This window comes from Carlito syrichta, unplaced genomic scaffold (assembly GCF_000164805.1).
Source record: "Carlito syrichta isolate Samal-C Ts95f unplaced genomic scaffold, Tarsius_syrichta-2.0.1 Scaffold131954, whole genome shotgun sequence".
NCBI classification, from domain to species: Eukaryota; Metazoa; Chordata; class Mammalia; order Primates; family Tarsiidae; genus Carlito; species Carlito syrichta.
Window position 1 is genome coordinate 91,167 of NW_007076050.1, and position 15,839 is coordinate 107,005.

General features: G+C 36.4%; 1 protein-coding gene across 4 annotated transcripts in view; it reads left to right on the forward strand.

Annotated features, from left to right (window-relative positions):
* Nucleotides 1-15,839, forward strand: part of HEPH (hephaestin) — an 83,152-nt gene that overhangs the window by 41,380 nt on the left and 25,933 nt on the right. For all 4 annotated transcript variants that reach the window (XM_008049319.1, XM_008049320.2, XM_008049321.2 and 1 more), the window contains 3 exons: nt 529-742; nt 2,352-2,491; nt 3,284-3,415. In XM_008049319.1, coding sequence (XP_008047510.1) covers nt 529-742; nt 2,352-2,491; nt 3,284-3,415 — 486 coding nt within the window. The remainder of the gene's footprint in view (nt 1-528; nt 743-2,351; nt 2,492-3,283; nt 3,416-15,839) is intronic.

A 15,839-nucleotide genomic window follows, 5' to 3' on the forward strand; every position in this document is an offset into this window, starting at 1 on the left:
CAGACTGACACTGTGGTGGTTGGGTCAGCAATTGCTCCAGCAGATCTTCCTAGGAAGAGCGCTGCTGATTTTAGGAAATGCCACCCAGCTTCTACCTTCTGGGAAGCGCTAGGGTACAAGCAGAATAGCTGCTGCACCAGCGGCTTCACCAAGAGGGTCCTGGCCACTTGCTCTCAAGTCCCTGCTCAGTCAGCCTCTCACACTCCCAGATACACACAGAAACACATACAGAAACATCCGTACAATCACTCACATACACAGGGACTTGTGTAGTCTGACTGGCTATGCTACCATCTTCCCAGAAATCCAGAGTTTAGTTTTAAACTCAGTGTAGCTTTGGAGATGGAACTCTTAACTTCTGTTCTCATTAGTTTCAATATACTTGTAATACTATTTTATCTAATGCTTAGAAGAGCCTTAATTGAAACTACCCTACTCTTTGCAGTGTACCTAGAGAGAAGCAGGAAATCCCCTAGCCACTGCCCAGGGGTGTTCTAAGTCAGATTTTTCTCTCTGATCTTCCCTCAGGGACATTTGAGATTTACTGCCAGGCAGGCAGCCACCGAGAAGCAGGGATGAAGGCAATCTACAATGTCTCCCAGTGCCCTGGCCACCAAGCTACCCATCACCAACACTACCAAGCTGCAAGAATCTATTACATTATGGCAGAAGAGGTAGAATGGGACTATTGCCCTGACAGGAGCTGGGAACTGGAATGGCATAACCAGTCTGAGATGGACAGGTAAGCCTTCAGAAAAAGAGAGATCACACTTTCAGATAATCATTTTACAGATGAGGATAATAAAACTCTGAAATGAGGAGGCACTTATCTAACATCATCTAGTACAATTCCAACAGATCTGGGAGCAGGGATTTGAATGCAGGTCTTCTGAATTCTAGCTCATTCTGAAGTCCATGTAGTCCTTCTTCTATATTGATATAGTGTGAGACTGAAATAAAAGACCTTGCCCACACCTTCATTTTCTTAATTTTTGCCTCTCTTCCTTCAGGTAGTTGAAAGTACCTACTCTGGTACTTAAATTTCATACAGGATTTACTGAAGGGACTGAATGCCTCAAGCTCAGTTGTCTTATGACAAAATGGTATTGCATTCATTTAACAACAGACTAAGCTGTGTAGCAGAAAAAGTCTAAAAGAGTGTGTTTTAAATAAGATAGAATTTTATTTCCTAGTCACATAATAGTATAGATATGAGCAGTCTATGACTGGTAGGTGAACTGTGTCACCATGAACTCTTGTTTTTATCTTTGGGATCAAGATACCTGTTCCAGATGTAGCTATTCTCAGCTATCAGGAAGGAAGAAAGAAGTCCAGGGCAAGCAGCATTGCCTGTAAGGAGATGAACTGAAAGCTGTGCTGTGTGTATTGCTTTCTCTCATACCCTATTGTCCTGAACTTATTTTTATGACCATATCTAGCTGCAAAAAGTTTGGTTTGGCAACTGTATGCTCAGATGAAATTTAGGTGATTTAATGACTAAAAAAAAGAGGAGAGAATGAAAATGAAGTTACAGATTAGAAGTTTCCACTAGTTTTTTTTGGATGCTTCCACTTTTTTTTTTTTTTTGCCAATTCTTTCCCTTTATGTTGGTTGGTGAAGTCTTTCTGCTAATATGGTTTGGAAATTTTGAAAAGTTATTTCCCCTATCTGAGAGTGGATTTACTTAACTTTAAAATGATGTGGTATGGTTGAAAGAACAGGTCTAGAAAAGGAGTGAGGTAAGAAGCATCAGGCTTCAATCTAATTCCTGGCTCCCTTTCTAACTGACAGTGTCATGGTAGCTAAGCTGGATCACTTCTGGGCCACTGATTGTACCTCTAGGACCTACCTACCTCATAAGTCTATTGAGAATATCAAATAATAAAATGAATGACAATGTTCTTTGTAAACTGGAAAGCATCTCGTAAGAAGTCTGCAAATTTATTTTCTCCCTACCTCTCAGCACCCTTTACCCTACAGCTACAGCATCGGTTAATACTTTCTTGCCACCTAGCACCTTATTACTTTGCAAAATTAATTCCATCTAAGATACCATTATGGTTGGAGCTAAAGCCCAGGGCTTCTGATTTTTAGCTCAGTGTTCTTGCTATATTAACTGTACTATAAATTTCTATCTGGATGATGACAAACAAAGAACACAAATATATACTGAATCTTGCCATTTTAAATTGTGGTTATATAGCCAATGTGGTGGACAATCTGACAGTAGAAGAAATATATTATTTTCTTCTTCTATCTGTGATATGAAAATGGTTCTTACTTAGCTTTCCCATATCTGAAAATGAGGGGTTGAGGGCCAGGTGCTGATACCACTCTTTGGATTCCTCTAGTTATGGTCACAATTTCCTGAGCAACATGGATGGGCTTCTGGGTTCCAGATACAAGAAAGCTGTATTCAGGGAATACACTGATGGTACATTCAGGATCCCTCAGCCAAGGACTGGACCAGAGGAGCACTTGGGAATTTTGGGTAAGGGAATTCCATTTTCCTTATGGTGTCTAGCAGTCTGAGCTGCTCCTAGGACAGCTATATCGTATCAGGAAGGCCTCACCATTCCTAATTCACAGTCTTTCCTTATGATATGCTGTAAATATGGCCATGTTTTAAAAAACAACTTTGAAAATAAGACTGAAGGGGGAGGGCAGAAATCATGAATTGTGCTGCAACCTGAACCAAGTTTTTCCAGATTGTCCATACTTTTGAGGTATAAGGGTTTCTGAGGGTGGGAGATTTTAATAGATACTAGAAGTAGGAGAATTTAAGGGCAACAAAAAGTAAAGAAAAAAAAATTATACAGGAAACCAGTTTTATTCCTGCACCCCAGTTTAATTATCACTTTTAATTCCCCACTTTTGTAGGGGCTAATGGGTTTCATCATTCTCATTTTGACACTGAAGGGACCCACTGGCCTCTAAAGAGATCCTATCTATTCTGTGCCAAACTCTCACTTTTTATCATCAGTGATTTCACAGAACCTTGACTCTCCAGAGCCTTGAGCTACTATAAAATTAGGGTGGGAAAAGTGGGGGTAATTGGAGATATAATCCTTTTGTTGAAGTACCTTCATCCTATGGGTAGCAGTATCATTTTAAGGGCTTCTAATCTAAAAATGGAGCCAGCCATGATTTTTAGTTTCAGAAGGATCTTTTTTTTTTCAGGGCAAACCCCTAATAATATGGAGCTCCCATGTATGTCTCTTGCTTTAATGTCTCTTGTTCTTATCCTGAACTAATGAGACTTTTACTTCTTTTGCTTTATTAGGCCCACTTATCAAAGGAGAAGTTGGAGATATCCTGACTGTGGTGTTTAAGAATAATGCCAGCCGCCCCTACTCTGTGCATGCCCATGGAGTGCTAGAAACTAGTATTGGCTGGCCACTGGCTGCTGAGCCTGGTGAGTAGGTACACTTAGTATAAAGACAAATTATATGAAATACCTCTGCTTCAGTCTTCTGACTTGCTCCTTTTAAAACATGCTCTTAGAGACCAGAAGCCGGAATATTAGCAAAAACTAAGCTGCAACCTGAATTTGTCACTGTGAAAGATTTATTTTCTCAATATCAGAATAGGCTGTGGCTTAGTCTCAGCTAATATTCCTGTTTCAGATCTCTAAGAGCATACCTTAGACTGTAGTCTGAGTTCCTAATCTTAGCTAGAGAGTGACATGGCAGACCACAGACTGATCCTTAACCTCTTAGCCCAGTAGATAAAGTTCTTGTCCCCCTAGTACAAATTAATTTCTAACCTCAGTCACATACTAAGATCCTAATAATAAATGTAGAGTAACCATAATCTTGACCACATTATCTTCCATTAATTCATTCATTGAATAAATGCTTACTGGAAGCCTACTGAGTGACAGGGACAACATTATAATGTACGGATGCAGCAGTGAATACTTGTTCCTATCTTTGAAAAACTTGGGCTATTATGACAAAGATAAGTAAGTTGGTAATTATAATGCAGTATGTCAAAGGTTAAAAAGGAGATTTTATAGTGTGAGAAGGAGTTATAGAAAAGTGCACCTAATCTAATATTTGGAAAGTAAAAAATGGTTTCTCAGATTGGGTACTACTTCAGTTAAGACCTAAATTATAGTTTTTAAACTTTAGCATGCGTCAGAATCACCTAGAAGGTCTGTTAAAACACAAATTGCTGGAATAAAATCCCAAAGTCTCTGATTCAGTAGGTTGTGATGGAACTCAATAATTTGCTGGTTTAAACAAGTTCTCATGCTGCCAGTTCAGGAACTACACTTTGAAAACAAAGGATGAAAAAAGGCATATGATAGAGGTTAGTGTGAAAGAAAATCAGGAAGAAGAATGTTTTTGATGAAAGGAATTTAATATGTAAAGTCCCCATGATAAGAGAGATGAAAGTTGATAAGAAATTTACCAATTTATAAGAAAGGTACAAATTGAAAAGTGAGCCTGAGAAAAGTGAGGAAGACAGTAGGAAGAAAACTAGGTCAAGATGGTACCACAGATGTTAGGAAGAAGGTAATTTCAAGGATGAAGTAATCAACAGTTTCAATTGCTTCAGAGAGTTTAAATAAAACAAATTCAGAAAATTTCCCATTGGATATAGCGACAGGGGAGTAGCTGATGATTTTGATAAATTCATGGGAAAAGAAGCTGTGTTGGAATTTATTAAAGAGTAGTTGGGAAATATGGGGGTGAAAATATTGATTGTAATTTAATTTTAAGAATTAGGCATAATGATTTTAGGTGATGAGATCAGGGTATATCCAAAACCTAAAGTAAAGTCGAGGTAAAAGACACTAGAGTTGAGGAGGTCCAGGGATTGATAGGCCAGAGTGTCAGATGAATTATTCCCATGCACCTTGAAGTCACTCAGAAGAGTGGTGGGAATTGGGGTATAAATGAAGATGGTGGTCCTGGAACTAAAATTATCAATAAGTGACCAAAAAAGAGAAGGGGTACATTGGAAGTAGAGAAACCAGTTAAGAGGTTGTTGTCGTAATCTATAAAAGTGATGATAATGGCTTTAACAAAGGTGGTAAGAAATAAAGATGGAGAGAATGAGATGGGTTTGAGAGATGGTAAGGCAGAATCAATAGTCCATGATGATTGAATAGGTGTTGAAGGGATTAGGAGGATGGTAGAGTCACTGTTAATAAGCAGGTTTTGGAATTAAGCACTTGGGTAGTGGTACCATTCACAAAGTAGATAAGAAATGCAGGAAGAAGGGGATGGTTTTTGTTTGTTTTTTAGAGTATGGGCATATTAAGTTTAGTTTTGAACACTGAGTGTGAGATCACCAAGGGTGTGAGGTCATATAAGACGTCAATTTGAAGTGAGGGAACCTTAAGGATAGGAGATTACACTCAGTTTGAGATATGGGTCTATAACTTGGAAGAGACACCTAAGACAGATATAAAGATTTAAGGGTTATTAGCTGCTACAATAGTAACTGATAACTATTGTAGTAACTGATAACTATTTCAACTATGGTATTTGTAATCATGATATGTATGTGATCGCCTTGTGAAATAGTGTGTAAATTGACAATAATATTGAGCTGAGATGTTTGTTGAACATGCTTTTTCCATGTGGGAAACTGACCTGTGCCTGAAACTAGGCGAACTGGATATGTGGGTTAGGACAGGGTCTGTACTACAAACTTAGCCATCTTAGTTTAATGGGACCAGGAAGATAAAATCTTGTTTAGGTCTTTACATTGAAGCTTTGCTCTTTAACGTTTCTGTTATCAGAGTTCTGCCGTAAGGATTAATGGACTCTGGCTTGGCTGTTACAGAAGTATTATTGATTGTCATTTGTCTGTATTCTTTATAGTTTTCATAGTCGAGAACCATAAGGGAAGAAGTAAGTAAGACTTCCCTGTGTTTCTGGATTAATATCATCATAATGGCATTGAAATCTTGACTCTTGCCTTTAACACACTGAGTATATATAAAAGTTTATTAGAAAAAACTAGCATTTCAGTGAAAGAAAGGAAAAGTTGATCAATATGTGGTATGACATCAATCAATATGTAGATAACAAGTAGCTATCCTTTGGGGAAAAATAAATTTAGGCTCTTATTACCACATGCTTAAATAAATTACAAACATGCTAAAGGTAAAATATCTTAAAATAAAATAAAATAACTAAAAATGTAACTGAATGTTTATCTGGACTCAGGGTGGGAGATAGGTTTTTCTGAGTTTACAAGCAAAAGAAGTAATCCCCAAACCATGTAATACATATAATATTGTTACTATCCGACAGATTCTTACAAAAAAAGAGTAACCATTGCAAATGAAAACAAAATTGTGTGAAGTGTATAGGCAGGACATTTGTGAAAGAAAAAATGTTTAACAAAGTATGAAAAAATGTCTGGGGACACTAATAAATAATGTGGTGAAAATTGATGAATAAAGCCAATGTGGGTATCTGCCCTCAAAGATTTCACAGTCTGTAAGAGAAGACAGGTAATAAGCAAGACACCAAGTACATACTTATATATTTATAAAATAAATGCTATATGGGTTGCAGAAAGGAATAATGGGACAGGGCCAAGGGAAACTTGAATGTACCTTCTTGGGGCAGTAACATTTAATTTGTAATATGAGAGATGAAAGGGAGTTAAGGCAGCAACAAGAGAAGAGTATGAGAATAAGGGCTGAAAATTCCAAAGAAAAGAAACAGCAAAGGCAAAGGCCCTGAAGTAAGAATGTATTTAGCATAACCAAGAACAGCAAGGTGGTTAGTGTGGCTGGAGTGTGGGCCAAAGGAAGAAATACTATTTTTATTATTGTGGTTTTGAAATTTGTCTTAATATTTGAAAAAGACAAACCTCGTGTATTCAGGATTGATTTGGTGTATGTAATTTTTAAAATACTGCTTTTAGAGAAAGTATATCCTATTTTTAAAATGAAATTCAGCTGAAATTTTGAGGGACATTGTGTTGAATAGATTAATTTGGAGAGAATTGGCATCTTTATAGTATTCATTTGTTGAAATGAATTTCCATTTATTCATATAGTCTTCTATGCCCTGCATAGGTTAAAGGTTGCATGTATGCTACATTAAATTAATCCATGAGTATGTACATGGATTAGTTTTTGTTGCTACTTTTGAAATATATTGCTAACTGATTATTTCTAATGTAGAGAAATGCTATTCATTTTTTGTAAGTTGAATTTGTACCTGGTAGCCTTCATAGATACCCTTATTATTTCTAATAGTTTATTTACTCTGGAAAGATTTAGAGTTTTATCCTTCTATCTCTTATTTATTTCCATTTCCATGTATGTTTGCCAGGGTCTCTGATACTAGTGATGGTGGTAAACATTTTTGAATCACTTCTAATTTCACGGGAATGCATGTAAATTTCTCTGTTTGCTGTGCATATTTTTTGGAAGAGGGTAATACACAAATTTATCAAAATTTTTAGTTAACCTAACTGTTTTAAAACTTTCAACAGAAGAATACTTTTAAAACAATTTGGAAGTCCTAGCTAGTGTAATCAGACAAGAGAAGGAGATCAGCGGTATCCAAATAGGAAAAGAGGAAGTCAAATTATCTCTCTTTGCACACCACTGATAAGAGACTGTGGCAAAGTCTCAGGATATAAAATAATGTGCAAAAGAGAGTCGCATTTCTATACACCACCAACAAATAAATAGAAACCCAAATACAAAGCACAATCCCATTCACAATAACCAGAAAAAAATCAAACACCTTAGCATCTTCCTAACCAGAGACGTGAAAGACCTTTACAATGAAAACTACAAAACACTGCTCAAAGAAATCAAAGATGACACAGACAAATGGAAAAATATTCATGCTCATGAATTGAAAGAAACAACATTGTTAAGATGCCCTTCCTACCCAAGGCAATCTACACATTTAATGAAATGCCCATTAAATTGCCAGCAGCATTCTTCTCAGACCTGGAAATGACAATACAGGAATTCATATGGATACATAAATGACCATGAATCACCAAAACAGTCCTCAGCAAAAAAAGCAGAGCAGGAAGTATCACACTCCCAGATTTTAAACTCGATTATAAAACTACAGTAATCAAAACAGCCTGGTATTGGTACAAGAAGTAAAAATAAATAAAAGATAGAAAGATAAAACTCTAAATCTTTCCAGAATAAACAAACTTTTGGAATTAATAAGGGAGTCTATGAAGGCTACCAGGTGCAAATTCAACTTACAAAAAATGAATAGCATTTCTCTACATTAGAAGTAATCAATTAGCAATATAATTCAAAAGTAGCAATATAGGCCAATGGAACAGGATAGAGATTCCAGAAGCAAAACCTCAATTTCTCAACCAACTCATCTTTCACAAAGTCTTCACCAATGAATGGAGAGAGGAGAACCTGTCCAGTAAATGGTGCTGGGAAAACTGGCTGACCACATGCAGAAGATTAAAACAAGATCCTTACACAAAAATCAACTCTAAATGGATCAAAGACCTAAATGTAAAACCTCAAACTATAAGAACCTTAGATAATGCAGTAGTCACCCTTATGGAAATTGAAAGTGGCAACCAATTCATGATCAAAACCCCAAGTGCCCATACCATAAGAGATAAGGAAGACAAATGGGACCTCATCAAACTGACATGCTTCTGCAAAGTGAAAGAAACCATCAAGAGAGCGGGAAGATAGCCCAAAGACTGGGAAAAAAAATATTTGCCAACCATATGTCTGACAAAGGCCTAATATCTAGGATCTACAAGGAACTCAGACATACCAAATGGAAAAAAACAAACAGCCCCATTACAAAGTAGGCAAAAGATATGAATAGACAGTTCTCAAAAGAAGACATACAAGCAGCCAACAGATACATGAAAAAATTCTCAGCATCACCTGTCTTCAAAGAAATGCAAATTAAAACTACACTGAGATACTACCTAACTCCAGTCAGGATGGCTATCATCAATAACTCAAACAACAGATGCTGGAGAGGATGTGGTGAAAAGGTAACTCTACACTATTGGTAGGAGTGTAAACTAGTACAGCCTCTGGAAAACAGTGTGGCGATTCCAAAACGATCTAAAAATCAACCTTCCATACGACCCCACAATCCCCCTACTGGGAATATACCCAGAAGAACTCAAATCACTCTATGAAAAGGATACCTGCTCATGTATGTTTATTACAGCATTGCTCACAGTAGCAAGAACATGAAACCAACCGTGCTGCCCATTGAAAGAGGACTGTATAAAAAAATATGGTACACATACACAATGGAATATTACACAGCCATAAAGAACAAAATCATGAACTTCACAGCAACCTGGATGGACTTAGGGTCTATAATACTGAGTGACCTTTCACAGAAACAAAGAACTGAGTATCACATGTTCTCACTCATAAGTGGACCTTGCACAACTATCATAATACTATAAGAAAAGGATTGACAGTAGTGGGAAACTGTGGGTGGTGGGGTGCAGAGAGGTGGGATTGGCAGTAGTGGGAATCTGCCAGGGGAGGGGACACACCTCATCAACAAGGGTACCTGCATAATGAATATTGTATACCTAACCCTGAATTGTACCCCAGAATTTTGAAATAAAAAATTTTAAAGTTGAAAAAAGATTTTTTAATTAAAATTTTAAAAATAACATTATATTTAGTAGAATTTACTCTTTGTAGTGTAGAGTTTCATGTGTTTTGAAAAATGCAGTCATGTATTTACTACCACCATCAAGATACAGAACAATTACTTCACCTCAAAATTTTCCCTTATACTGTCTCTTTTTTTTGTCAAGTCCTCTATCCACCCACATCATCTTTGGTAACCAATTTTTCTATGTTCTATTTCCCTAAGGTTTACCTTAGCCACAATATAAATGGAATAGTACAGTCCATACTTCCAAGAAACAACTAAATCAAACAAGCCAGATTCAGATATGATGACATAGATGTTGGAATTGCCTGACAGGGAATTTAAAATAATATGATTGATACGTTAAAGGGTCTAATGGAAAAGGTAAACAAAATGCAAAATGGAATGGTTAATTTCAATAGAGTGATAAAAACTCCAACAAAGAATCAAATGGACATACTAGAAATTAAAAACACAATAATAGATATAACCTTTTCTTTTGAGTCAAAGTCTCACTCTGTTACCCAGGCATGATTGTGGCTACCGCAGCCTCAACTTCCTGAGCTCAGGTGATCCTCTTGCCTGAGCCTCCTGAGTAGCTGGGACTATAGGTATGCACCACAATGCTTGGTTAAATTTTTGATTTCTTTGCAATGACAAGGTCTCACCATGTTGAAGAGGCTGGTCTTGAACTCCTGGATTCAAACAGTCCTCTTGCCTCAACCTCCCAAAATGCTGGGATTACAGGCCTGAGCCCTTGTGCCCAGTCAGATGTAATCTTTTTAGTAGTCTCAATGGTATACTTGGCATAGTGAGGGAATAAATGCTGAACTTAGATTCAGAAATAAAAATTACACAAACTGAAACACTTGTAGAAAAAGGAGGGGAAAATGGAACAAAGCATCCAATGTTTGTAGAACATAATAAAATACTCTAATATACAAAGGAAAGGAAGGGCAGAAGAAATATTTGAAAAAGGAATGGCTGAGAATTTTCCAAAATTATTGACAAACACCAAACCACAGATCCAAGAAATTCAAAGAACACTAGCCGGGATAATTATAAAAAAACAAGCATACACATACTTTTAGGCATGCCTTGTAAAATCTACTGAAAATCAAAGGCAAACAAAATATTTTTTAAAAAACCAGAAAAATGAAACCAATATCTACAAAAAAAAATCAAACAGAGGTAAAAAGTATAGCAAGTTTTTTATCCTAAACCATAGAAGCCATAAGATAATGTTAGAATATCTTTAAAGTGCTGAAAGAAAAATAGCATCAACCTATAATTCTATACATAGTGAAACTAAAAAGAAAAAATAAATATATTCTTAGGAAAAAAATCTTTGAGAATTTATTGCCTACAGATCTATGTTCCAAAAAAAAAATGTTGAAGAAAGTACTTAGGGAAGAAGTGACATGACACCAAATAGAAAGTGGGTTTTATACAAGGAAATTAAGAATGTTGAAAATGAAATAAGGGAAGATAAAAATACAATTCATTTATTCATTTTGAGTGCTCTAAAAGAAAACTAACAGAAAAGAATTAGCAATGTATTGAATTTTTGTGTGCATGAAAGCAAAATGTATAACAAAAAGCAAAATGAATGTAAGGGACACAGTTATAAGGTTCTTATTTTAGACATTAAGCTGTGGAATATCATTTGAAGATAGATTCTGACTAATATAAGATGTATGCTGTAGACTCTAGACAAGTCTGCAAAATAATTTTAATCAAGTATAAAGAATAAGTAATAAAGGAGATAAAATTGTATAAAATAAAATTCTCAGTTAATACCAACAAAAGAAGGCAGAAAAAGAAGGAGAAACGATGAACAAATTGAAAAATAGAAAAAAGGTACTAGTATATGGTAGGCTTTAGTTAAACCACACCAATAATCATATTAAACTTAGTCTAAATAAACCAATGAAGAGACGTATATTGTGATATAGGATTCACAAAAAGACTTAATTATATGCTGTCTAAAATAAATCCTCTTTAAAGATAAAGGCACAAATAATATAAAGTAAAAAAAAAAAAAAGACGAAACTATACCATGCATACACTCAGATGACTATACTGCTATCAGGCAAAGTGAACTTCATGAATAAAGAGTTATATTACAAGATAATAAAAGGATGACTCCAAAAATAAAACAAGATGAAACAAAATAGATCCTAAATTTGTATACACTGAACAACAGAGTTCCAGCATACATGGAAACAGAGTTCCAGCAAACAACAACAGAGTTCCAGCAACAACAGAGTTCCAGCAAACACTGATAGAACTCAAAGATAGTTTGTATGATTCTAAGAATTTGTCCATTTTATCTGGGTTATGTAATTTGTTGACATACAATTGTTCAAACTATTCTTTTAAATCCCTTTTATTCTGCAAGCTTGAAAGTAATGTCCCAGCCGGGCTCGGTGGCTCAGCCTATAATCCCTCGCCTTTGGGAGACTGAGGTAAGTGGATTGCCTGAGCCCGCGGGTTCGAGACCCGCCTAGGCAGGCGAGACCTCATCTCTACAATACATCAAAAAACTAGCCGGGCGTGGTAGCGCGCGCCTGTAGTTCCGGCTACTTGGAAGGCTGAGGCGGAAGGATCACTGGAGCCCAGCAGGTTGAGGCTGCGGTGGCCGGGAGTGGCCACTGCAGTCCAGTCTGGGCAACAGAGTGAGACTCCAACTCAAAAAAAAGAAAGAAAAAAGAAAGTAATGTCCTAACTTTCATTAGTGATTTTAGTTGTTTCTTCTGCCTTTTTTGTCATGGCTAAAGGTTTTACACTTTTTTGATCTTTACAAAAAATCCCAACCATTGGTTTTATTTCTTTTCTCTATTGTTTTTTCTGTTCTATGTTTTACTTATTTCTACTCTATTCATTAGTATTTACTTCCTTCTACTAGGTTTGGGTTTAGTTTGCTATTCTTTTTTTTTTTTTGAGTTGGAGTCTCACTCCGTTGCCCAGACTGGAGTGCAGTGGCCACTCCCGGCCACTGCAGCCTCAACCTGCTGGGCTCCGGTGATCCTTCCACCTCAGCCTTCCAAGTAGCTGGAACTTCAGGCGCGCACTACCACACCCGGCTAATTTTTTGATTTATTGTAGAGATGAGGTCTCACCAAGTTGCCTAGGCGGGTCTTGAACCCGTGGGCTCAGGCAATCCAGTCACCTCAGCCTCCCAAGGTGCGGGATTACAGGCTGCTATTCTTTCTCAAGTTACTTAATGTTTCAAGTTTGGTTATTGATATGGCAACTTTCTTCTATCTTAAGATTGGCATTTGCAGCTACAAATTTGTCTCTGAACACTGCAGTTAATGCATTCCATAAGTTTGGGTATATTGTATGTTCATGTTCATTTACCTATAAGTGGTTTATAATTATATTTGTGATTTCTTTTTTGACCCACTTCTGTTTAAGTATTTATTGTTTAAATTCCAAATACTTATGAGTTCTACAGATTTCCTTTTTTAAAATTTATTTTTAACTACATTCTACTGTATTCAGAGAAAATACTTTATATGATTTCAATTTTTTTCTTTTATTTTAAAGAGGTGGGGTACAAATCAGGGTTAGGTACAGAAGTGATCATCATACAGGTAAAGTGTGGGTACCCTTATTGGTGTTATGTGCTGCTCCCTCCTCTCCTGGCAGTGTCCGACTACTGCCAATCCCTTTCTTATAGTATTATAATAATGTTCAGGGCCTGCTTGAGAGTGAGTACATGTAGTACTCAGATCTTTGTTTCTGTGATAAATCATTGAGTATTGTAGACTATAATTCCATGCAAGTTGCTGCAAAGTTCATAATTTTGTTTTTCTTTATGGCTGCATAATATTCCATCGTGTAAATGTACCACATTTTCTTTATCCAGTTCACTTTCCATGGGCAGCATGGTTGGCTCCATGTTTTTGTTATTGTGAATAATGCTGAATAAACATGCATGTGCTGGTATCATTTTTATAGAGTGATTTGAGTTCCTTCAAGTATATTCCCAGAAGAGGGGTTGCTGGGTAGTATGGAAGGTCGATTCTTAGATCTTTTAGAAATTGCCACAATGTTTTCCGTGGAGTTTGTACTAGTTTATATTCCCACTAGCAGTGTAAAAGTGTTCCCTTTTCTCCACAACCTCTCCAGCATCTGTTGTTTTTTGAATTATTGATGATGGCCATTCGAACTTGGGTTAGATGGTATCTCAGTGTCGTTTTGAGTTGCAGTTCTTTGATGTTTAGTGAGGCTGAGTTTTTTCATGTATCTGTTGGCTGCTTGTATGTTTTCTTCTGAGAAGTATCTATTCATATCTTTTGCCTATTTTTTAATAGAGTTGTTTGTTTTTTTTTCTTCCAGCATATTTGAGTTCCTTGTAGATCCTGGATGTTAGGCCTTTGTCTGACTTACAGTAAGCAAATATTTTTTTCCCATTCGGTGTGCTGTCTCCTTGCTCTCCTGATGGTTTCTTTTGTTTTACAGAAGTTTTTCAGTTTAATAAGGTCCCACTTGTCTGGTTTATCTTTTACGGCATTCGCTTTTGAAGAGTTGATCAGGAATTGGTTGCCTATTCCAATTCCCGTAAGGTTGTTTTCTATGATTTCTTCCAGGATTCTTATACTTTAAGTTTTTACATTTAGGTCTTTGATCCATTTAAAGTTACATCAACAGATGTAAAAACAATAACCCACATGACTATATCATTAGATACAGAAAAAGCTTTTGATAAAATCCAGCATCCATTCTTGATAAAAACTCTTGAAACCTAGGCATAGGTGGAACATACCTCAAGATAATAAGAGTCAACTACAGTAAACCCACAGCCAGCATACTGCTAAAGAGTCAGAAGTTAGAAGCATTTCCCCTGAAAACTGGAACAAAACAAAGCTGCCCATTCTTACCACTCCTGTTCAATAAAGTGCTGGAATTTCTAGCTAGAGCAATCAGACAAGAGAAGGAAATCAAGGGTATCCAAATAAGAAAAGAGGATGTTAAGTTGTCCCTCTTTGCAGACAACATGATCCTATATCTTGGAAACCCAAGAGAATCTGTCAAAAACCTCCGTACACTGATAAAGGACTTTGGCAAAGTCTCAGTGTATAAAATAAATATGGAAAAGACAGTCACATTCCTATACACCAATAATAAACAGTCAGAAACCCAAATAAAAAGCACACTCCCAGTCACAATAGCCACACACACAAAAATACCTTGGCATCTTCCCAACCAGAGAAGTGAAAGACCTTTACAATTAGAACAACAAAACACTGCTCAAAGAAATCCAAGAAGAACAAATGGTAAAATATTCCATGCTCATGGATTGGAAGAATCAGCATTCTTAAGATGCCCATCCTATCAAAGGCAATCTACACATTCAATGCAATACCCATTAATTCTTCTGGGACCTCAAAACGACAATACAAAAATTCATATGGAAACATAAAAGACCATGAATAGCCGAAACAATCCTTAGCAACAGAAACAAAGTGGGAGTTGTCACACTTCCGGACTTCAAACTCTACTATAAAGGTACAATAATCAGAACAGCCTGGAACTGGTACAAGAACAGACCCTATAGACCAATAGAACAGGATTGAGATTCTGGAAGCAAACCTCCATTTCTCAACCAACTCATCTTCAAAAAAGTCTCCACTAACAACCACTGGGGAGAGGAGAACCTTTTCAGTAAATGGTGCTGGAAAAACTGACTGCCCACATGCGGAAGAATGAAACAGGATCCCTACCTATCACCAACACAAAAATCAACTCAAAATGTATTTAAATTTTTATAAATGTATTGAGATAAGTTTTATGGCCTATCATGTAGTCTATCCTGGACAGTATTATATCTGCATTCTGCTTTTGTTGGTATTCTACATATGTCTGTAAGGTCTAATTAGTTTAAAATGCTGTTCAAGTTCTCTATTTCCATGTTGATCTTCTGTCTCAATAGCCTTTCCATTTTGGGAAGTTGTATACTGACAACTATTATTGTAGAGCTTTTCTTTCTTAAATACTGTCAGTTTTCACTTCATATAATTTGAGGCTTTCTTTGTTAGATCATACATTTTTGTAACTGTTTTTTCTTCTTGATGAATTGACCCTTTTATCTGTATATAATGTCTTTTGTAATAATTTTTAAATTAATTAATTTATTTTAAAGATGAGGGGTACAAGTCAGGGTTAGGTATACAAACATTGATCATGCAGGTACCCTTGTTGATGAGGTATGCCCCT